Genomic DNA, 24,986 nt, shown 5'->3' with positions numbered 1-24,986 from the left:
AATTAGATGGGGACCATGATGGCATGTAGGCAGCACTGCTGTGAACAGCTTTTGAAAGATACATTTGCTGTAGGAACATCCTCATCCTAAACTGAAAATGTAAATACAGTGTAAATCGGGGGTTGGACTAGATGATCTCCAGAGGTCCCTTCCAACCCTAACCATTCTGTGATTCTGTGATTCTGTGGGTGCTGTGTCACAGGCAGAGCTCACCTGGCTGACACAACTGTTTCCTCCAAATACCCTCTGTCATCTCTTCATTGCCAGCAAACTGAGCACAGGCCCTTGTCACAGCGTCTTCAGTCTTGGCCACATTTTCTTTACCCTGACGCTTACCTCACCCTTCTGCTCCCTTGCCCTAAGACTGGTTCATAATTCAATTCCCTTTAGTTAAGGAAGTGAAGGCAAAATGTGCTCTGAATTCTGATCTGTATTACAATTATTCTGTTCTAAAATTCATCATCAAGTCAAAGGAGATTGACATAGTACCATTCCCATATTCAAAACCACCCTGGCTGTAATAGCAGTAGCTACAGCCCTACAATACCAAATATGTGACGTCACTTTCCAGGCAAGGAGAACTGGCAGAGTATTGAAGTTTCCCCTGCTATCCACTTTGTCTTACAAGAAATTGCTTTACCTCCTTACATCTTCTGAGACAATACGCAGTGCTCTTCAGTTTCCAGTTAAGTGAAGGGCTAAAGACCTGTACAGCTGCATAAGCTTATTTTCACCGTGTCTGAGATGAACAGCATATATTTACGTTTGCAGCATGACAGTATGTGTCAACAGAACATTTTGGTTAACTCTTCATTGTTCTTATTGTTTCTTGCACGTTTTGAGGCGTTGATGTGTGTTAGGAAGGTACTGCTAAAATGTGAATGTAAGTAGGGCACAACAAACCTTTGCAGCAACTTTTGAAATATCTTTTTTCCTTGCTGCTCAAGTTGGCTACCCTTCTGGATTTTGTAAATACGGGACTTAAACTCTGACTTAATGCATATCTACTGATCCTCAGCTACATTTGGGTTTTCTGACATCAAAGTTGTTTATTCAGGAACTTAAAAACTGTCTCAACTGTAAACAGAATGGAGCAGGAACATGGCTCTTCCAACATGTTTATATTGCGCATAGCATAGCAGGGTCCAAACTGCAATCACAGACTTGATATTATTACAATATAAATACTGCTCTAATGTCTAGAGTCATCAAACAAAGCTAGAAATGAAATTTTTCTCAAACCTGAGTAGAAGCAGTTAAACTGAGCTAATTCTCATACCTCTAGGACTATGCAAGTAGTGTACGCTAGAGCAGAATACTCTTTTGTGTCTGTAATACTTGGGACTTCCTTTTGCTGGAACTCTGTTACTGAGAATCACTCATGTACAAAAGGTAAAAGAGAGAGAGAGAAAGGAAGGAAAAGAGCATTTGCTGACAACCTACTTTCCCGACATTACCCAGATAAGCATACCTGTAGCTGCTTCATCTGATGCAGCTGCAGCCGCAGATCTGACACGTTGCGTTTCATACCATGCAGGCTGACTTGCATTGATGGGGCTCCAGTAGGGTGATGGATGACAGCTGACTCCACAGTTGCCATTGCGTTTTTCCCCCCAGATACAGTAGCAGCACCTGCAATAAGCAGCAGCACAGGTTGAGCTCACCAGCAGAGAAGGTGCAAGCGTGATCCTTCCTCTGCCCACTGAATCCACATGTATTTCACACAGATGGACAAGAAAACAAAATAACAGCTGCCAATGCTCAGTATTAACAAGGGACTGGCACTCCTTATCCTATATATTTTGAGGGAAGACTGTACAATATCGTAATTTATCTTTGCTGGAACCTCAGCTGTACCAGACCACTCCATTACCACTAGACTGCATCCTACCACATGAAGTGGAGATAGGATAAAATGCTATAACTGCAGATTACACAAAACAGCAGCAAATCAAATGGGTACTGAAAGTAGTTTTGGGATTGTCCTCCCAGGAGCTATCTGAGACCATGTTGATGCAAATTCACAGGACTCCTGAACTGCATATTTGTTGATTAGTTATCACCGAAGAGCGATTCAGTCAAACTGCCAAGTGTGGGGAAAAGGTTTCTATAAAGAATCTTGCTTTACTGCTTAAAGTACAATTGCATTACTTCTATTAGGTGTCTCCAACAGCTACTGTGTAAGTCCAGAAGAAGACAATGCAACAGTGGTGTGGCAGAGAGCTGCTCTCCAGCTGTGCTGCATCCACCCACTCCCCTTTAGTCTGTCATTTATTCACGACTGTGTTTACAAGGCAATACAGCATAACACAAGGAAGTGAACTGAGCCACACTGAGAATAACCTTCGGTGTCCTCACAAGACTTTCTTTCTTAAAAAAATGCTGTTCCTCTACACAGCATCAATGTCAAGCTTGTTCTTTTCAGTCTCAAGTACCTGGGAAGAAGCTTTATTTACAGGGTACAGCAAATTCCAGCCCATCAGCTAATAGTCATGTTACAGCTTCTTCTAGCAATTTGTACTTACACACCCATATTCTTCAAATTTTCTTTCTAATGTGTCCCTTCCCCTCCCCACTGCCAACAGGCAAAATGACACACCATCAGTAGGACACACTTCATTTTTTATGTCCAGCACTATGTAGCCCTGCATAGCCTTCTGATCACAGTACCAAATCCACCTTGTCCCTCGGGCTCAGATGGCTGCCATTCCCTGAACTACTGCATTATAACATCTCCCACTTCATTTTCTTCCTTCTCTATGAATAAAACAAAAAATCTGAAGAAACAGAAATAACTCATCAATGGACCTCCACAAGGACTTTGGTCATAATTTGTTCCCACAAACACACATTCTATCAAGTTCAATGAAATCAAGCAGAAACTAGTACTGCAAGCTTTTCTTTGCCTGTTGTAGGCAAATTTTCAGTGCATGAAAGTGCATGACACGTTTTTATGGATGGAATGAGTATGAACCCAGAAGTGGTAAGTTTTATCCCTACCCTCTCATCCCTAGTAGTCTTTTCAATCGGTAAAGTCTCCAAATGTGCCTGAGTGAGTACAGCTCAGCATAACAACAAATTGTTATTCCTCTGCCAACAGGTGTGGATACCTCAAACATAGCCTTTGCAAAATTCATCTGGGGGAAGCATTTTTAAAGGACGGAAATTACACCAGACTATTTTTATTTTAAAATAGGTTAAAAGGTTTCTGAAGAATCATGTTTCTTGCTTTACCTACATTTGCAATTGCTGTCAGCAAAAGCACAGGCCCCTCTGGCTGCACCCGTGCTATGTACGGTGTGCCATGCCATAGGCTTCCGGAGACATGCTCAAACAAAAAGCTGTTCTAGCCCAGTGCTGGCCGTTGTAATGCTATACCTTACCCAAACATGCTCTAGCTAGATCTGCTTGGTGCTTCAACAACGACACTTTTCATTTCACTGCTGAGCAAGCTGCTGCACATTTTTGCTATACTCCAGTACTATTCAATGCTCTCTTGACTTTTCAAAGAGCTGCTTAACAGAAAGCAACACTTAAGAAATAAACAGTCCTTGCTCACTGCCATTCTGTACCCACTCCATGCTTCAGTCTAATATATGTTAATACTTATCTGTCTACATGTACACTGCAGATTTTCCTACAGTCAAGCATCTATTTCCCTCCTCCACACACTATTTTTGGATTATTTTTTTTTTTTAAGAAAAGGGTATTTAGTTCATAAACCCTACAGACAGAAACCACCAGAGAGTCTGAAAAATGTGGGTAAGCCTCCAAGAGTTCTGATCCCTCGCCTGGACTATTTGTGAAAGCAGATCTACCTTTCTGCTATTCTTTGCCTCAAGCAAAAGTTCCAAAAGCTCAGCCCCCGACCCTGTGATGATGCAGCCAAGGCATGAATCAGTCCCCACCAGTCTCTCCCCGCCCCCATGCTGGACCCCAGTCAATTCACATATTTTCTCAGGAAGGGGTGCCTGCTTTCCTTTTAGCATAGATGGACTGTGATCTGCTTCTGTAAACAATAAATGTCTCCAACTCCCTACAAAGCAGCTCTCCTCCTCTGCAGACTCAGCCACCTCTTCTCAGCATTAGGTACTCTCAGCTGCCACGGTGTCCCTGCTGCAGAGTGTGCTCAGAGCCTGTGAAGCACAATGTGGGACTCCCGAGGGTGCGAAACAACACAGACACCAAGTGAGCATGGGAGCGCAGTAAGGATCAGCAGCTGATTTCTCAGACATATGTATTTTCATCAGAAAGGAATAAAAAGGCAGCTGAATGAGGGGCTGCTTCATCAAGGGAGTATAACTTACTTTTGGAAATAGTCCCAGGCTGTAGCTTTGCGATTAGATGTATGTCCAGATGGATTGAAGGGAAAGAAATGGCGTTGGCTCTCCGCTTTTTAAATAAACCCTTGCTGGAGCAAGGTAAGGGGGCCTGAATGCAAAACCCCTCCATAATTCCCTAATACTCCAGGCAAAACCCAAATGTTAACGTTTTTTACAAAGGCTAATGAACTAAGCTTCCATTTTTAAAGTACAAAGAGAACTGATGTGCAGAATGGGGAAAGGCTTGCTATTTGCCAAGGCTCAGGAAGGTAAGGAACGCAACTTCTAATCCCTGACACTTGACCTTTGCTATGGCTGCAAAGACACTGCTCTCCTTCCATTTTTCCAGATTTTATTTTTCTTTTGAAAATGCTAAGATTTTGTTTTGAAGCAGGCTAGAAGAAAAGGCCATCAGAAGACACCCAGCAAAGTTTCTTCACAGATTACTCATCTCCTTATTAAAGAGCCACAACATTTTCAAACGTCATTTGGGGAGACACGTGACAGTTACTTAGTTCTCTCACCATCCAGTTAGAATCTACTAAATAAATAGACAACTGCAATGTTAAGGTTGCAATTCCATCATAACAAGCTGTTATGGCCAGGCACTAAAGCACCCTTAAAAATAGAATATTCTATATATATTAGTGTGCAACTTCACCTCAGTGATCCAGAAGACTAGAGTGATGTATCTTTGAATCTAAGATCAGCAAGCAGATATGGACAATGTTTTTAATTCAACAATCATCACAGCAAGAGTCATGCATGTGAAAAAGGCACAGAGATATGCACAGATGACAAGGCAGTTCACAAAGAGCCAGGAATCAAACCCAACCCCTACACGTGTTATACTTCTCCCTGCTGCCATCTCCCTCTCTTGGTTTGTACTGGTGGTGTTAGTGCAGAAAAGACGTGCTCCTTGATCCCTTTTCGTGAAATACTGAAATGTCCTTCGTCCTCTTCCAACAAGGCAGGAACTAGTAAAGAACTATTGGTGTTTTTGGTAATCCATGATGCAAATTGATCTGAATTTAAACAATGAATCCAGGATTTAATCTATCAATCTCTTGATGAACAAAATATGACAGAAAAGAGAGTACGTGAGCATTTCTCAGCATATTTGTTAGTAATCTCCAGGATACTCTTCATAGTATAGTTCGTTTTTAGAGTCACATGCTGTTCCTAAGTGAAGAGTCCCTTGATGCCATTCACTTTTGATAACTGAAGAAGGTTGTAAGGATTCAGTCATGGGATTTCTCCTAATATTAGTAGAAGAGAAATAGCCAATCTGTGGAAGGTTACTGCTCTTTGAACCCATCCCCCATGAAAGAACCGAGCCTAAAGCAATAAAACATAAGAAATGCAGACAAGTATGATTGTTAGAGGCTCATCTTCCCCAGTGAAAAAGCATTTTTACTTAGACTCTTTAATATTTCAGGGTAAAGAATCTGCTACAGACTGGCAAAGCAATAACATGTTAAATACAACAATTTGGTTTATAAGAAATACCAAACAGAGTATTCACAATCTAGCTATATACAGTTATCTAGGATTTAGAAATTTTGATTTCTTTCCCTTCCCAAATGAACTAGTTCTCTATTTTTTGCATGGAAGTCTGCTATCATTGGAACACATACTATAAAATACAATGTTGGTTCAACATTGATGAGCCAATTTTATCCTGCACAGATGTTTTATTGTGCAGGATGGGAAGCAATTCACGTTTCTGCTTACCAGTGCTCTAGAAAGGACTGCTCAATCAACATTTTATACCACTTTTTCTTTCAAATAGACTTTGAAATTGCTAAAACTGGTATCTCAGTGCACAGTTGTCAAGTGTATACTAAGAGAATCGACTGTCTAAATGGCTATACTTAATAAGGATTAGGGTGAACTGAAGAACAAAACAGTGGTCAGCAGAAGTGTTTCTAGATGCTGTGGGCACATTTAAACCCAAGCATATTTACAAAAAGGAGAAACGTTCTGTAACATATTCTGGCAGACTGCCTAATTTTCAAGTAAGCAGGGACTGCGTTGACTTATTAGGCTCTGCCATGTGCAATTTCAAAAGCAGGTGCAAAAGCAAAGGATTCTATTATGCAGGACTATTCTATTATACAGCAGTCTTCAACAATAGCTGATGTGCGTTACAGTACTGTAGTATATTGAGGTCAGCATCACACCTTGTTTCCCTTACCTGCTACAATTTAATTTTGCGTTTGAGTCATGCTGGAAGGACAGGATTAGGGAGGCAGATGCTGTAGTTACAACTATACTTTGTAGAACTGATAGGGATCCTTGCAGGCAGGTGGCTGCACGGCTGGACCCACTGCCCTATCCCTGTCTCCCAAGTGATCAGAAAGGCATCTATTGCACAAGGTGAATGCTGGTATCCTTACTCACATGCTGGATACAGGCATGGCTGCGTGACAAAGTCAATGTCTCTGTCAGTATGTGACAGATGCTGATCTGGGCTTTTGACAGTAAATTACACGCCCCACCCTCCACCCCCCCACGCTTGGACATGCAGCTGTTAGATGTAATTTTGCCATTTCAGGGACATGTGTTCAGTCACACGATAAGGTAGTGAGTGAGGAGTCTTTGGGAAAAACGGTGGCAGGAAACGGGTGCTGGTCTGATGAACCATGCTCTCCTGGTGGGCTGGGCATGACTTCCACCCCGAGGAACCCTCACTTCCGCTTTGTGTAGGGACTTCTCCTAGTGAATATTATTCCATTTCTCATTTCATTGAAAGCACATTCACACACGTGCACAAGAATCACTGAATAATTTAGGTTGACTCTGGAGGTCATCTGGTCCAAACTCCTACTCAAAGCAGGGCCGACTTAGATCAGGATCTCCAACTCAGTGCCCTGCACAAATTAGTACAAACACAGGGAAAGCAGAGAGGCTGAACAGCATTACAATATAAAAAGGAACACAAGGCAGTGTGTGTGCAGGTTTTGATGGTTTCATAGGTGTTTTGTATGAGATGAGGCCTGTGCAAGTGGGAAATACCATAAATTCTCAGTTTATGATGACACTGAAATAGGGAAAAGTCTAAGAGCATTTTGCAGCTGTTTTGAAAAATGATGGACTTTTCAGCAAGTTGTCTGAAACTGATAAATTACCACTTATTTCTTCACAGCCTTAAGTATTGCTCTCCCCATCCAGGGGCCAGCAGGAAGGGAAGAGTTGGAACAGGACCAGAGAGTGGCTTGGGAGCAAAGCTCTGGTACCAGGACTTTAGCTCTTCCTCTCTTGCACATGCTCGATAGTTTCCAGGTCTGGTTTGATTTCTGTCGGTTAGGAGGACATACTGCAATTCCAGATAAACAGGAATCCTGAACGTGAACTAACAACGCCAACAGAAAGGCTAGTTAAGAGCATAATAGATTTGCTAATAAATGTGTGTGGTTTACTACCTGCAGAGCACAGACCTCCCTGTGGGAACAGCACTACCAGGAAGTAGGGAACTGCCTTTATTTGCATTCAGTGCATGACAAAGGCTGAAGAGGAGGCATATAAACACACGCACACCCTGCAGACACTTCCAGCAGCAGCCCGTACACAAAGAGCTCCAATCACATGGAGATCTTCTTTCACAACAGCCTTAACTCTGTCTTTTAAACACTTAACAGCTCTCCAAGCGGGAAGCTAAAGTAAGACCAGCTCTTATTGGCTTCGTAATTGATGCTTGCTCAGAACAGTTTAGGCACAGGCTAATAATTAGTAGCAGATCAATATGGCTTAATTAAGGAAAGTGCTATCTTGCTGACTGCTAAATTTCGTAGTGTCATTACATCCATAGCATCCTACTGAGAGAAGAACCTTAGAGAAAAGTTCAGGTGACCAGAATAGGAATGAAATATTTAGCTTTCTACAACAATCTGGATACATCTGGGGTTAATGACAGATATATACTATAGACGGGATGAGTCACTGGAAAATTCACCATATGCAGAGACTCTGAATCTCATTTAAACCATTCAGCACAGGTGTGAAATTCATTCCAAAGACCACCTCAACCTGTCAGAAATTCCTCTCTTAACAAGGATGTGATCGACTCCCATATCCTGAACTTAAACTTCAGTTCTGACAGTACAGCTATGGGAATTTAAATAAATTTGACATTTCCATAAGCTGGGATAGTAGTAACGTTATAGTTATTCACACACCTGAATAATTTGTAAATTAAAAGTGAATTATCTTACCTGCAGTGTCAATGCTGCTCTTGCTGGACACAATTTTCAACATCATCTTCTCACTAAGTAATAAAAAGAAAAATCATGATTTTAACTTACTAACAGTAAAACGGTAGTGAAGTTTATAATCAGCAAATTAAATGGCCTTCTCTAGCATATATATTTTTAATTTAAATCACCAGTAGCTTGTCAGTGTGTTTTTTTTAAAAATCAGCTTTTAATACAACTTAAGCAAGGAATGGAGTATAAGCAGTAGAAAGCACAGAGATGTAGCTACATTAATTCTTTTTAACACAAAGAAGAGTAATGCAGTTAATCTCCATCTATCATTTGGCTTATTCTTCCTCTCTGCCTAGCATTCTCATGGGGATGATGAAGATATTTAAAAATGATTGAGCATTCAGGGTTTTTTTACTATTACATTCAAATATTATTTTTGTTGACTGATTACTAAAATCATTACAGAGAAACAGATTTAATGAATTCTTTTTTTACCTAGAAGCATCTTTGCTATTACTTGTATTTGGCCCTTTAAAAAGCGCAGACTGAACAAGACCAGTTAAACTGGCAATCTGTTTCTCCATGGCTTGTATCCTCTCTCTGTAAGACAAGAGAACCGTTTGTTAAAGCCAGATATATTTGCTTTCAGACTTGTTTTTCTAGGTGAATGATTACCACAGGATTGGAAAGACACTACGGAGTTTGTGCAAAGGCCCATGGGTACCAGTTTGCATATACCTTGTTGCAGCAGCTTACCGTGTCTTGGTTTGGACAGCTTTCGCATGGTAACAGACAATAAGAAAAACATCTGCTTTGTTAAAAAAGAACAAAACAACCACCCACCCAGATAATAAACTTCTAATGATCTCATGAGACAGGCACCTAAACCAATCAGTTAATGCCTCTTGGAACTAGTGAAAATAGTTTTTTCAGCATTACATATATTTTCTCTTTTACTTACGCTGGGCCAAATAGTTTTGCTTGTATATAAAGTTTCAGGATTAAAGACTTTACACTTCTTGTTACTATTTTTACATTCCCCAAACCCAGGATTTTTGTCTGCGAAGCATTTCATCTGCCCAAGCTGACTACTTCACTGCCCAAATCCTTTGCACCTGACGTTGCAACTGTCTGCTTTGGAAAGGACAGTAATGTGACAGACAGGCACAGGACACCAAATGCAGACTGTACAGCAACACTATCATAAAACAGGCTTGATTGCATGCATATATCCTAAGAAATTCCTAAAAAGTAGAAGAAAAGAGATGAAGAACTGTAATAGGTCTGGTCAGTGTTTTTCATAGGTACCAAAGGCCATTAGACAAAAACGACGACTTTTTTTTTTGATAGGAAGGCTAACATTTGTGTGTTTATCTGTTTACATAAATGCATATATTAGTCAGGTACCTGGCGACTTTCTCGGTGGACTCCAAACCAGCATTTTGCTCACACAGGTGCCTACTTTCACATGCTAGTATGTCAATGACACACCACAACACAGAAACACATCAATATTGGACCTTAGGCAACACCTTCTGAAAATGCATCCCTATATATCAGCAGTTAAGTGACTGGGGAGACACACAAAAGCAAACACTAACAGCAGGCCGTGATTTTGGAAGACGACTGGGAACAAAACTTCTCAAAAAGCAAGTGACTAAGACCAGCAGCAATGACTGATGAAAGAAGATGGGACAGACACACGCAGCTCCAGACTCAGCCTGCTGCAGGGGCCATCCATCACTGCTACGGCATCCTGGGCATGTGGGAGCAGATGAGCTCCGGCCACCTCCAGCTTCAGTTGCCATTTGGTGGCCAATGCAATAATGCCAAACGATAAGGACCATATAAACTCAAATGTAGGCACCAATACCAGGCACAAGCAAGCTGACATGATACAAAGCGAGTAACCAGCCCAGCTTGTAGCCAGCCAGATTATCCGGGCTAATTATTTCATTCACATTCAGGGAATGAAATAGAGCTTTGCTACAATAGCACACAGATACCATAGCCAGGAGAGACTCCGAGACACTCAGACATTGAGAAAACAGGGCAGCAAAACAAGTAATGAGATGCTAACAGACACAAGGAGGAAAGAAGAGAGTGCTCAGTCAGTCCCCAGCCGGCAGACGTGTTCTTACTGCGATTTAATACAGCGTGCGCGTCTTATTTTTCTGTCTTCATGTTGAAAGGTATTTTGAACGGTGATGAGAAGACTAGTGAATCTGACCTAATTCATTTCAAACCAAGAAATACGTTACAGAATTTCCACTATTATAAGTTTTAAAATAAGAAACTGGTTCAGGCTACAGTAACCTTTGGAACAAAAACAAGTACTAAAAGCCTGGGATAAATATATTCTAACAAACTTTAATGCAGCATTTTTGACACTTAATAATGAAAACATTTTTATTTCCCAGATAATCATCACAGAACCTTCCTGGAACTAAACTCAATTGGAAGTCTATCTGTTTTACCAATTCATAAATATGATGTTTTTTCCGTCCCACGTTCGATAATCTGGAAACAATTTTCTGCTTCAAAAGAGATTATGGCAACACAAAGCTGATCTTGTCCTTTGCCATGAAATCTAGGAAAATATGTTGTTAAGAGGGAGAGGGATGTTCCAGAGATAGGGGATGATGAAAAACGAATGAAATACTGGAATCAATTGCACAGAGCACATTATTTTTCATATGGTAAAAGCATTAAGAATGTGAAGAATCTACATGTGCTCTGGAGTTACTCTGTTAAAGACAAGGCAGGATTTTTCCTGTAATCGTTCCACTGTAATACCCAGACTCGTTATGGCCATCAGCACCAAACATTTCAAAAACAGGTGTCTGAAAGGAGGTGCCTCTTAGGCATTAAATTAAACGACCTGATTTTGGGAGACCCGGCGGTCTGACTGAAGGCGGTGGGAGGCAGTGTGCTGCAGCGCAGGCAGGGGGGGACACAGTCTGCCCAGTGGCAGGGCTGTGACCTGGGCTGACGTGGCTGGAGGGCTGGTAGCCCACTCCTGCTATCCCCTGCACGGCCCCGGAGGAGCAGGGATGGGTGCCGCAGCCACCCCCTTCCCCTCTGGCTTCCCTGTGAAGGGCTGGAGCAACCTTGGCTCCACAGGGAGAAAATGACCGTTTTCCTCAGCCTCTGCCAGGCCGGGGTCTGTCAGGCATGCTGGTACTGTTGTGACAGTTGTACATTTTTGGTTCTCAACATTATATTCTCTACCTTGCCCTGTGCTCTCCACTGTGGAGACGGGAGGTGGGGGGAACGGCCTGCCCCACCATTGATTCCTGCACCGGGCAGGCTGGGGTCTCCCCAGCATGGGGCAGGCCGATGTCCCCCCAGCATGGGGCAGGCTGCCGCTGCAGTGACATGGGGCAGGCCAGGGTTCCCAGGGCACGGGACAGACTGGCACTCACTCTGGTGACATGGGGCAGGCCCGGGCCCCCGCGGACAGGGCAGGCCGGGATACAGAGTGCTAGGAGAGAGGGTCGGGCAGAACAAAACGCAGCGGTGCCTCTGCCAGCAGTGGTGGCACGAGAAGGCTGAACCCCGTCCCTGTTCTCAGATTAATTTCCCAGATAAATCTGCATCTCCCCACCACCCAGGAAGAGCAGGGAGGGTCCCTTCCATGGCAGTTGGGAAAGAAATGGCTATTTTATCAGCCTGAGCACGGAAAGGCATTGTTTCACATTGTTTTCCTGTGAATGCTGGGAGAGTCAGAGGTGGTAGCATGATAGGGGAGGAAAGGAGGGGGCAAGGTCAGAAGCAACTCCCAGCTCCAGCAGGTCTCTCCATCAGGCTTGGCTTTGGCTTGTCACAGACCTTGGCCAGCAAAGCAGGCATGGGCCACTTGCCTGTTCTCCCTGGCAGCCTGACCTGCAGCCCCAGCCCCGGGTATGCCCAGGAACTGGGGCCCTGCCTTAGCATCTCTCTCTCCAAATTCAGCAGAAACAAAACAAGCCCTTGAGTCTCAGGGGACTGTTCACTGAGACATCATATTCCATCACCAGATTTCTTCCCTACAGCTTCTCTGAGGTTTGATGTCATTCCCTCTACTGCAAATAACTGGAAGTAATCCCAAGCAGGGTGCAGCGCATAGTTGAATTGGTACCCACTTCTCAAGTAATGCTATTTAAGCGTGACTTGCATGTTCCTTCCCTTTCCTGAGGTTATCTTTAATATTCACATCACTGAGAAGATACTTCATACAGACACAAACTAGAACTGGGCTGTGAAACTGTTCGTTCACGTTCCTGTCCAACCCTAGGCTGTACAGTGCATCATCCATAACAGATGTACTCAAATACCAAGTCTGGCACCATGAACTAATTGGCACACTATCCTGGAGAAAGATTTTCAGTGACTTCATGTTTTATAGTTAAACCCAAGTGAAGTCTTCATAGTAATCAAAAAGAGGGTCAGAGGCAGGGAAAAATAAATTTCTTTTGTATTACCCTATGAGAGAAACATTTCATTAGAAATTTTTTTATCTCACTGGGAAAAGAAAGGCACCAGGAGTACATTGTCCCGATGGCTCTCACCAAGTGAAAATGGCACAGTCAGACTTTACCCCAAAGTGCCCCCAAAACAGCAGAGTGGATATTCTGGAAGGGTCTGAAGCAAAGACCAGCAGAACCCTTCTGTACTCTGCTTTGCTCCAAAGGGAAAGATCCATACAGGTGAGTTTTTCAGTCTTCTAAGACTAAGGTTTAACTCAAACTTTCTACAGCTTGAAGCTAAAGGGAAAAGGGAAGCTCTGAAGGACTGCCAGCTGTGATACTATTTGATAACTCTTATCCAAGAGCCTGCATCTCATCTTCCCAGAAACAGTTCCTCCAACAAAAGGAAGCCAAAGTACTGTTTACCTTTCCTCCATCCTGTATTGGTCATTTGCATTAATTTTTCTGCCTGGGTAATCAACATCTTTCATAAAGGAATATACAGTTTTGTCCCTATGGAAAGTTTCTGAGACAGTATATCTGCAAAGTCCACCTTTCTTATACAATACTCAGTGCATTGCAGATGGAGTCTTCCACTGCTCACGGCTCTACAGAGTATGACCATTTTTTCCCAATGCATCCATACTTTAACATACCAAACAATAAAGTGGTTTTGTGATGGGAACAATATCCAATCACATCCACATGGCCATTATACTTTAGCCTTGAACTGCAAGGCTGTGAATGTGATCACATTTTTTGCTCAGTTCTACCATAATCTTTTCTCACCAATGTGCATGAAAAGAAGAGGGCAAAAGTTGTGTTCAGACAGAACAGAACCAGTACACTCCTGAAATGCTTTGGAGTAAACATGTTCTATAGATCTATCTTGCTATTCTAAGGACTGTATTTTAGTGAGTAGCAGCATTTATTATATACATATCCAGCACTATCAAATACCCTAGAATTTTGCCACAACAAAGTGTTTTAAATGCAAAGACTGTAAGTTAAATGGCATTTAATTTAATGCACTTTGGGGTAAATGGCTTCTTTTCCAATTGATCAACATTTAAACATCTGCTTTGCATGTAGTAACTTCCAGAACTATCCACCATAAGCTATATAAATGAGCCATCCAAAAATATGATAGCAACTCACTGTTTGAACAATTCATGCTCACTCACAAAAATCTACTCATTCTTCTTGTAAACCTCAGATTTAAGGGATGATGAGCCCTCAAAGATGAAGTGCTACAACCTGGTACAACTTCTAGTATTTTTGTGCACATGAATACTAACGTATTCTATCTTTTAAATCTCCATGAACTTGTTTCTTTTCACTGTTGTAAAACAGCTTTATATGGAACTCTTTTGATAAATAAATTTCTGTGAGAATTTATTCAATGCTTTATAATGCAGAAGTAGCTACCTTGAAAATACCCGAGGTAAAACAGACATAAGAAAGAATTACCTGAAGTAATTAAGTCCCCCTTAACTTTGGCTTAAATAACAGGCTTGACGAGACTGACTTCCACAATGCAAAACTAAAATGGAAAACTCCAAAAGAAGAGATTGAAAATACCGGTTTTCATCTTTTGTAGACCCAAATCTGCTGCAGTTAACATTCCAAAGGTAATGGACCAATTTTCTTCAACAAAACCAGGATACAGTCAATGAAAGGTCTGATCTGCTATAAGTACCCAATATATTCATAAAGTACATATATATCCCACTTCAGCTCTGGACTGGAAGAATTAACAGGGAGAGATTCAGTTTAACTTCTGGCATTGTCACTACCCAATTTTAATCTTTTCTCTGACTTAAACTATGCATTGTCCTGAGGTTGCAACAGTGCTACTTCAAGATAATTTCCACAAAGAGGCGGCGCAAGAGATGGTTATTGTTTTTTCTCAGCACACTCCGCTAGGGACGGAAAGACCAACAGTGCTGAGATGGTGGGTTTGATGCTTGCAGGATCCTCAACCAACTCCTGAAATGGTCAAGATGGGGGAGTCTCTCTTGTCACAGTGCACAAATGCAAAAGACCTCCCTTCTCAGTATCCCCAAGGCTAACAGATATGCCATCTGCCTTTTTGCTGCTACCCCACACCTGACACCGTCTGCATTCAGGCTGACTGAACACACCACCATTTGCTTTCCGCGGCCTGGTTTTTAGGCTCTTTGCACAGTCATCAACAAGTGGATAATGTGCACGACAGAGCAGCATACACGTCATTTTACCATGCCTAGAAGACGATGAATTCAGCCCCATCTCTCCAATCCCAAAATATTCTTACTCACAGAAGCTAGCCCAGCTATACTGATTATGGGTGTAAAGAGTGAGTCCTACACAACAAGGTACAGGATACCTTTCTGCCATTATATATGTCACCTTTCAGGTGTTCATAACAACCTCATAACAATTCAGCCCCTGCTGCAGCAGGAAAAGAGCACCTCAGCCTGGATACCCTTACTATTAGTTGTTTAGTTTAGTACAATCTCAACAGTGTTTGCTTTCAAAGTTTATGAAATTATTACAAAGCTAAAATAAGGCTTAGAGCATTTTGTGTCTGTAGAACTCAAAACCAATTCTTAATATTGCAGTGGTTGGAAAACACACGAATTTGCATGAATTGCTTTTGATATTTACAATTTTTTTTTTAAAAGTCACACTTTCTCAAGGTTAAGAAAAACCACAACCCGTAAAGGCAGTTTTCATAACGATTTTTTCAGTGCCATGTGGCTAATACACACCGTGCTGAATTTTAGGTCATGTATTTATTTGGAAGTGTAATTAAGCAAATGTTATTTTCATCACTGTAAATATATTCTGGGACCAGGACTAAAACTCCTGGTGCGAAGTTCCCCTTAAGGACCTGCAGAACTATCCATACAGTTGCTCTTTATGTATTCACAAATACACAGCCGTGTGCATATCTGTATCTGAATGAACAGATGAGATGCCCGAAGGGGAGATAGAAGGTCACACAGACTGAGAAAGTTGTTGGTGTCTTCCCTTCTTTTCAACCCCCTAACATGAACCTTGTAAAATTTTCCATCTGAAAGCTCTCTCTTGGATTAGAATTGGCAAATATAGTTCAAATTATTTCCTAGTTGTAATAATGGAAGCTCAAAATGAAATTTCAGGTACCTGCATCTTTTTATTGGAAATAAATAGATACAAATCAGGTTTCACTGATCCTAGATCGCAATATGCTGTCCTGGTTTCGGCTGGGATAATTTTCTTACTAGCAGCTGGTATAATGCTATGTTTTGGATTTAGGATGAAAATAACATTGATAACACAGTAATATTTTATTTGTTGCTAAGGAGTTAAGGACTTTTCAGCTTTCCATACTGGCCTGCCAACAAGAAGACGAGGGCCACCCAAGAAGCTGGGAGGGGACACAGCTGGGATAGCTGACCCAAACGGGCCAAAGGGATATCCTATACCATATGATATCATACTCAGCATAGAAAGCTGAAGAAGAAGAAGGAAGGGAGGGACGTTTGGAGTTATGGTGTTTGTCTTCCCAAGTAACCGTTACGTGTGATGGAGCCCTGCTTTCCTGGAGATGGCTGAACCCCTGCCTGCCGATGGGAAGTAGTGAATTAATTCCTTGTTTTGCTTTGCTTGTGTGCCTGGCTTTTGTTCTACTTATTAAACTGTCTTTATCTCAACCCATGATTTTTCTCACTTTTACTCTTCAGATTCCCTCCCCCACCCCACTGCAGGAGAGGGAGCAAGAGGCTGAGTGGTGGTGCTTAGTTGCCAGCTGGGGTTAAACCATGACATATGCCCTAACTCATACCCTTGTGTCACCATAGCTACCGAGCTATAAGCCTGTAATTTTTGTGGATGGATGATATTATTCCATCCTTCATTTTCTCCCCATCAATGGACCTCACAACACATTCTTTTTTTCTGGTGTAGTCAGAGGCAACAAATCGTTGAGCAAGTTGCTCAGGTGGAAGGGGAGTTTGAGGGCTATATGAAGCTCCGTATCTCCCCAGTGGTTAATGCAGTCAGCAGTTACCTTTGGCCTCTGTGAGCTCAGCATTTTCCAGCTATTCATCTTCACTTCTCTAAAGAGCTCTATAAAAGTTAACAGCACAAAGAACACGCTACAGATTAGCGCAACTCATACAAATACACAGCAACCGACTGGCAGTGTAATGATTTTTCTCTCCTAGGGTAGGGTCTATGGCAGGAGAAGCCTTCACAGACCTTTGCGTAAATCTGGTCCTTAAAAAGACATGAGAGATCATTGTCATAATTATCAGCGCATGAAAGTTAACAACAGTCAGGTCACCAACTGTTTGTGATGCTGGAAAAATCATTGGGAACAGCATTTGTGTTTCAATTTCTTCCTTGGGACAGACTTGCTCTTCTCAGCAGTTTCCCCTCGAGAAACATTATTATAAACAACTGTCCTATTTTTATGCAAATTCATGTTTTACAGGAGATAAGACAGTAATGATAAATTCTTCCCATTTCCTAACACTAGATGAGAAAAACTCCACTCCATAAAGAAGCAAAATTGTAATATCAGAGTGTCATTCTTAACGGGGGTGAAATATATTCCCTTATTAGCAGGAACAGAACATCATTTGTTCTTGTAACATGATCTGGTTGTCTGGAAAGAAAAATCCTAGTTAATCATTTTATTTTATTATATTTTTTCCAATGACTGAAATTTACACAAATGAAAATAACTAGGGATTCATCATGGGTTGACAATACTTTCAGATTAATAACGGGTGGTGTCGCATCTCCTCTAAATTACTAACTACCTTGACAGACAGCTAATAAACACTGCAGCCCAGTGCAGCAGCCTCCTACACATTACATTGTCCCCTGGGCGTTGAATGACACAAGATGTGCAGATTAGGAACGTTACTCATTTGCATAAATTAAGCCCTGGCTCTGCCTTACCTTGTCTCCTTGTCCTTGGGCATTGCAGGTGACCCATAGCCAAAAGCCTGCTTGTCAACTGGAGAGGGCACCGCCTCGGCCATGCCCGAGAGGCCGAGGGCGCTCCGTGCTTTCGCGTCCACAAACACAGGCGGTCCCGGCTCCTTTTTGAAGGACTGGCGGCTGGGGGAAGACCTGTCAGGCTGGATGGTGTGAGGGAGAATGTGAGCGCTATGGTGAGGATGAATATCGATCATTCTCATGTCAGCCACCCTGTGGGGTGAGGCGGGAGGCGTTTTAGAGCCGAGAGTGGGCAAATGGCTCTCTGGGTACTTTCGTGACTTTGGTCTGTACAAGGACTGCTCCAGCATTTCAGGCTGCATAGAGGGGTTGCAGTAAGTGCTTGACGACCTCATGGCACTGCGATGGTAGGCTACAATGTGATCGGGGGCATCGAGGGGGTGTCCGGAGTGGGGTGCAGCCATACTCATCCTCCCCTCGTGAAACAAGTAGGGGTCACCGTACAGACCTTCATTTCGCATCAGGGCAAGGTTTTTGTTACTCATGTCCTCATCTGGCTTCACGTCCCGTCTCTCCAAAATGGCGCTTGGGCTGGGCGATATCGAGCGCGAGGCTGGCACGCTGGAGAGCCGGTCCCTGGGGATGGTGGCATTGCCTGGCACACCCATGGGCCGGCCCCCGCCATAGGGAATCCTGGACGGAGAGGGAGGCATGGAGTGGGGCACCGGGGTGGAGGGCGGAGAGCTGGGCATCGCGTGAGGAGGGTGCGTAGCAGATCCGGGGCGGGAAGCACTTGGGCCATCTCGGCCCATATAAGCAATTTCCCTCTGCATCTGGAAAGAAAAGGAAAAACATATAAGATATAAAATTACTGCCTGAGCAAAACATGATGTGGGTTGTGACATCTAGAGAAAAAAAAGGGAAAAAACCTTCAAGACTAAATAATTTGTCATCTGCCTAAATAAAACACTTTGGGACCTCAGTGCCTAAAGAAAATAACAACTATAAACAGCAATAAAATGGACCGCATGTTAAACGAACATGAGAGTTTTAAAAATGTTTTTACTTATGCAAGTACCATCTTATCCTAATCTGATATTCACAGCTACCGAAGCTGAAATCAGGGGTTACAGTGCCAGGTGTTCTAAGTACATGTAGCCAGTGACAGACTTCAACAGTTTATTGATCAGACACACAGGGTAGAGTTCACTGATTCCAAACCAGGAAGAAAATGCTGATGCTCTGGCACCACAAACAGACTTGAAGTCCTTAGACAAGATACATAAATATTACAGCTAACTGGCCGTTTGCTTCAGTGTAGGGTTATAGCCTTTTGCTAATAATTTTATGTGGTCTTTATTACACAAAGGACACACAAAGCATAGGAGAACAACGCTCACAAACATTTATTGACTGTAACACAGTCAAGTTGCATGAAAACAGTTTGACCCTATAAAACATGTGCCATGAGTTTCCTTCATTGGAAAGATAACAGTGCTTCAGACAGTTTGTGGAGCATGCACTCAGAAAGTCACAGAACCCTTTATCACAGTTTTGTAAGCAGCAGCAGTAACTGCCAGCAGTAAGGAATGAGCAATCAAGGAAAAGAAAGGGAAAACTTCCACACCAACTTATTAGTGCTTTCTTAACAGAGGCCTTGGCAAAATCTGCAATGGATACTTGTGCTTCCGAGACTGTAGCATCTCTGTAGCAGCTCTGCCCAGCACTGACCTCTCTAGATGGCTGAACACTGTCAGTGACGGACACAGGAGAAATTCTCCCTCTAGCAAGCATCGCGTGCCTGCTCTGGTGCCGCTAGGATAAGGTAGATAAACAGGGAGATGAAAAAGTCAGCTGGGTTCCACCAACTACATAAGAAAAAAACCTACAGCCTTTGAAATTCGTGTTGGCAGTTTCAGCCTCCTTCTCCATTACTTCCAAGGGATTGTAGATTGAGCATCAGCAAGCCTGACTACACATTCCTAAAGTTACAGAGCACACGCTAATATGCACCGGGAATTGCCGATCTGAAATCTTCACCCTTTTTCTCCCCTCTCACTTCTTGCTCTGACAATGTGACTGGATTCATTGCAGTTACAGTGATCCAGGGCTGATGAAGCAAGAAATTACATTTTACTCCTGCCCCACCACAGGTTTTTCCACTGGTAAGGGAATTGTGATGGCTGTATATAAACAATAGCTGCTCTCATCACAGCAGGCTCCACACTTGGGAATTACAAATGATGTTCCCCAGGGCCAGAGATCAAAAGTCTGGAGTATCAGGTATCAGAAAGAAGAAAGGAGATAACCTGATTGTGGCAGCAGCAATAATAAATAAGTGTAACAGAACAAAGGAGCGCGCTGGGATGGGTCATAAATGAGCCAGACAAAAGTCATCAAGCCAAAGGGAAACATGGGATAATTTTTTCATTTGCACAGAGAATTACTGTAGTCTGGAATTTAAAATAAAATATAACTAAACAGTATTAATAAAATTATCAGTGGGCATTCAACATAGTTTTCTATCATCTTCAAGAAACACTGCAACATACTGAGCTGTATTGTGCATTCAGACTCTGGACCTGGGCCAGCAGAACGAAAAGACTCCTACTGAGCAGCTTTGGGATTGTGCTTCCAGGGATAGGCAGCCACAGATGTTTTGCACTGAGAGAAGAGCCTGGAGAAAGAAAATCCTCCTTGGTTTCTACTGTACAAGCTATACCATGCCCTGTTTAGTTCCTTCAGCTAAAGCTACAACAGATGCAATAGTATCTGGCACAGAAACCATAGGCACGGGGATACACTGGGTTGCAGTGAGAGGAAAATTCCAATGTTACCTTGTAGGGAGAAGAAAATTTCCATGGGAAGCTTTGAAAGCAACAGGTTTAATTTCCCCTAACTTCTGGACTTCATATTCCTGTATATGCTCATTCATTTCTCGTAAGTTTAAGAAATCTGTCAAAGAAAAAATCCTATTTTCCACCTTAATGTATTGCCATACTTTAAGATGGAAATGAGGATTTCAAACACAGGGCTGAGGAATTGCTCAAAACCCTGTCTGAGTATTGACATATATCATGCTATTTACTTTTGCTTTAAAATAGCACTTGGAGTACGTAGTCTGAATCAAGACCCCACTGGGCTGGGCAGGGCGCAAATGCCTGGGCTGACACCCCCTTCCTGCAAAGTTCACTTTCTATTTTAAGCCGTGACTCAGCCCCCGGGTGGAGTGTGCGGAAGGGGAGAACATTTGGAGCCATAGAGTCCAGGGTGCCCAGGGAGGTGCACTGGGGCGGGTGGGCCAGGCAGGGACACGAGCTGGTGACCAGGAGCCAGGCAGCCTTACCTGGATCACAATGTCTTCTGCCACCTGGTCAATATTTTCCCTCTCTCCACTTTTCTCTCTTCTCCAAAAGCTCAAGATTCTTTGCTAATGGCAGCTTTAAAAATGTGAATGATGGTCTCTTCTTGCTTCTCACCTCATATTCAAGGCACACTACTCTCTCTCATATATACCCCCGCTTTCTGTGCTGTTTTTCTTATTCTGTCCTCCACCACAAAACCCCCATGTTGCTCAATGAAAATACGTACTCGAATATGCAGGCTGTCTTGAGCCACATGTTCTTGGACTTCAACTGCATGACTCAGGGAGAGACAAAGAGGATATTTGGCTTATCTGAGCCTCTAAATACTAGGTGCTATCACAGCCAATTGCTTTGAGGGCAAAAGGAAGAAGACTTTTTTTTTTTGTGCAAGCATAGGATCATGAGCTTTTCGGCTGCAGCCATGTAATACATTTGCCTGAGGGCGTGGTTTTCTTTACCACATAGCTCTTCCTTGTTCGTACTGCCTGTAGACTTTACATCCTTGAAATAGAAACTTGTTTTGTCAATCCTTAGGTTAAAATATGGCAAATGGCTAGCAAGAATCCCTGTATAAAACATTTGAGGGGAAAAGGCATCACTGAGAATCTTTCCCTTTCTGTAGTAAACAAGATCACACCACATTTAAATCTGTGGAGGTTTTTGGTCTGTCTAACAGCACTTAAGTCTGTAAGATACAGATTTGGAATTTTTTTAAAATTCCGGAAGAATACAGAGAGGCTGAAGAGTGTCTCTATATACTGAAGAGCAAACATAAAACCCAGTTATGTTCTTTATTTCAAAACTAGTAGTCCTACTCAATAACTTGCTGTATTTTGAATATGACTATATGCAGAAAGGTAGCAAACCAGCTATCCATCCACTCAAATGGATGACCAGTCTTGCTCCTGGTAGGTCACAAAAAGAGCGGGCAGACCCAGTGTCTCTGCATAAAGCAGAATACAAAGCTTGTGGCAGCTCCTGCCCTCTAGAATAGCATGGCTCCCCTGAAAGAAGGACAGAGTTGTAGTATCATAAGCCTTATGGAAAGCAAAGAGAAAGCTGCTGTTCAGTGGTTCAACAGCTGGTGATTTCTGAAGTACAATCCAGTACGTCCTCTTGTCCATCAGGACCAATGCAACACTATGCTGATCTTTATTCTAAATTTGTTAGGTCTGTCCTATCTCCTAGGTCACTCTTGTGGTGTATCCCAAAATGTGCATCTCACAATGAAGAAATCATCCTTACTTCTGTCTCTCCAGCTGCCTCAACACATTATTTGCACCCATGGCACACACCAAACAGGGCATGCGGAGCCGTGCCTGAACTCACACCAGGGCAATGCCAGGTAGCACTAAGCTCTGAGCCTACCACTGATTCATGAGCACCACACCAACCCTTCACCTCACCACACAACTGGATACCAGAGGTACAGCCTGACTCACACCATTATCTGCTAACGTCTTATAGCAAAACATGGGCAAAGGGAAAAGTAGGCCAGAGTTTCTGACCTGGCAGCCCTTCCCATTGCTCTCCCAAGCCTCGTCTACGTCAAGAGAGAACACAGCAACTGGCTTTGCCCCAAGGATTTCAGCCTGCCAAAATACCTACATGGAGCATGTTCCCTGGATGGAGCTTATCCATGCACCCTTTTGGAGACACCCCGGAGTTCCCAGCAGACTCCATTAATCACCTCTCAGGCATGTGAATCTGGTACTTTTCTTACTCTCCCATTGACACCATGCGTTCCCCTGAGGAAACTGCACCTGTGCTCCTCAAGCTGGCTCACCCAACAGTAAACAGAGGACACCTGCAAAGAACTTTATTGAGAGCTTGGAGAGTCTTTGATGAAAAAACTACAGAAATGCTAAGTACTGATACAGTACTGATAAGTTCATCTGTCTTTAACGAGACCTTCTATGGAAATTGCTCACCAGAAGAAAATCCTCTAAAAAGTGAGGCAATCCTTCACTTTTCTAATCAGGAAAGACTTAATTAAAGAACCCCAAATCCAACAACAGTGCAATCCATCAGTTTGTTCTTTCCTCATAAAAATAAACTGACAGCTTTACTGTACTTGTCCAAAAACCTCAGTTTAATCAGTAGTTGCACTACATGATACCACTTCTGTCATGACTGATCTTTCATTCAGATTGTGTTTGGACAGCTGAAAGCACAAATCCACTTTTGCAAAATCCCTGTCATATATGGCTTTATTATTTCTAAAATAATATAATTTACAATAAGAAATAGTGCACTTGAAAATTACAGAATTGCAAAACAGTCTGAAACCAAAATTTTTAAAGTATCTGTACCATGATGATCTGTCTGAAGTCAAACCCTGTGCTGTCAGACACCACTGAGAGGTTGTCACACTTGTCTGTTCTTGCATTCTCATAGTATGCCTTTTAATTCCTATAAATTTCCCCATTCTATTGGGTCATTACAGAAAAAAAAAAACCAAACAGGCTGGCTGCAGCTGTGGGTTCCTCCAGCTGCCCAATGCCGTACTTGAAAACTGCAAACACATTAGCATGATTTTTAGCTTTTTCTGGTCAGGAGCTCTCCAATGAAAAATACTTTCAGCAGACAATGCTAATCCAAAAGAGCTGAAACGTTTGGTAAAAACATCAGTAAAGACAAAAGTTGGAAAAAAAACACCCAGCAGATTTCAGTCAAACACTGACATTATTTCTTATCAGACATCCCTGGAGTGCTCTAGAGCTTTGGCTTTCCAGATTCATAGACCTGGTGCAACTTGGTCAGAGTCTGCCGTGGGGTAGGGAACCTGGCTCTTCCATGGTCTCTTCAGCAGAGCTGGTACTTGGTAGTTTTGGGGTAATCTTCTATACCAAGTAGTAAGACATGCCAGGGGTTTCAGTGTCCGTCACTCCTCAGCAGTGTCCCCAGACTAGAAGTTTATTTGTCAGTTTTGGCTAAGAATGGGTCCCCTAACGCCCAAAAAAGAGAGATCAGCCCATGAAACACCTGACCTAGGCTCAGTTGGAGACCTGGCCTCAGCTGAGTCTGGCCCCACCGTACAAAGCTCTAGGAGTTGCCAGGGTTCACAATTGTTTTTCATTATGGGAACCACATGCTGGTAAAATAAAACTGATTTCAAATGTTCAAACTTCCCATGAATGGGGAACTCCAAGACCCAGTTAGCTGTTAACATGTCCCACATATTTCCATTGTTTTTTTCCTGCATAATTTTCCAGACAAGAAGTTGCAGAACCCCCTGAGAAATCTTAGCATTTATTATAATTAACTTCCCACTCTTAGCATGCATCTAGGTTTCACTTCTTTAGCTCCTTTTGCACAGTTTTGGTATGTGCCCAGCTGTAAAATCTCTGTATTATGGTGAAATAGGAGTTCAGCTATAAACTCAGAAGATCTATGAAACCATAATTTTCTGATTCTAGTTACTGATCACACCAGAACAGGATACTTAATTGGATATATATGGATATGGCAAGAGAATCACTGGTCTTTTCTTCTTCCATTTATGCTCTTAATTCTATGTTTTTTCTTTCCCTTGATCAACAATGCTGCAATCAGCCATTAGAAGATGTTTTTTAGGATGAGCCTGTGAGGATAAGTGATGGTGAATCCACGCAGTCCTCCAGTTTCTATGTTCATAGACTTTTTTTTTTTTTCCAGGCTCAGCTGACTAGAAGCTGACCTGAACAAAATAGAAGAACCAGAAGATGATGT

General features: G+C 42.5%; 1 protein-coding gene across 2 annotated transcripts in view; it reads right to left on the bottom strand.

The window, feature by feature from the left end:
- The window catches only part of KIAA1217 (KIAA1217 ortholog), a 184,062-nt gene that overhangs the window by 33,339 nt on the left and 125,737 nt on the right, over positions 1-24,986 (bottom strand). Inside the window, exons 6-9 of one of the 2 annotated variants that reach the window (XM_009887136.1) lie at positions 17,911-18,743; positions 9,023-9,127; positions 8,537-8,589; positions 1,472-1,632 (exon numbers count right to left, since the gene is read on the bottom strand). In XM_009887136.1, coding sequence (XP_009885438.1) covers positions 1,472-1,632; positions 8,537-8,589; positions 9,023-9,127; positions 17,911-18,743 — 1,152 coding nt within the window. Of the gene's footprint in view, positions 1-1,471; positions 1,633-8,536; positions 8,590-9,022; positions 9,128-17,910; positions 18,744-24,986 lie in introns of those variants that run through there. The other variant, XM_009887138.1, reaches the window with a different exon arrangement.

Source organism: Charadrius vociferus, unplaced genomic scaffold, assembly GCF_000708025.1.
Source record: "Charadrius vociferus isolate BGI_N301 unplaced genomic scaffold, ASM70802v2 scaffold126, whole genome shotgun sequence".
Classification (NCBI taxonomy): domain Eukaryota; kingdom Metazoa; phylum Chordata; class Aves; order Charadriiformes; family Charadriidae; genus Charadrius; species Charadrius vociferus.
This window is presented reverse-complemented; position numbering and strand designations above follow the sequence as displayed.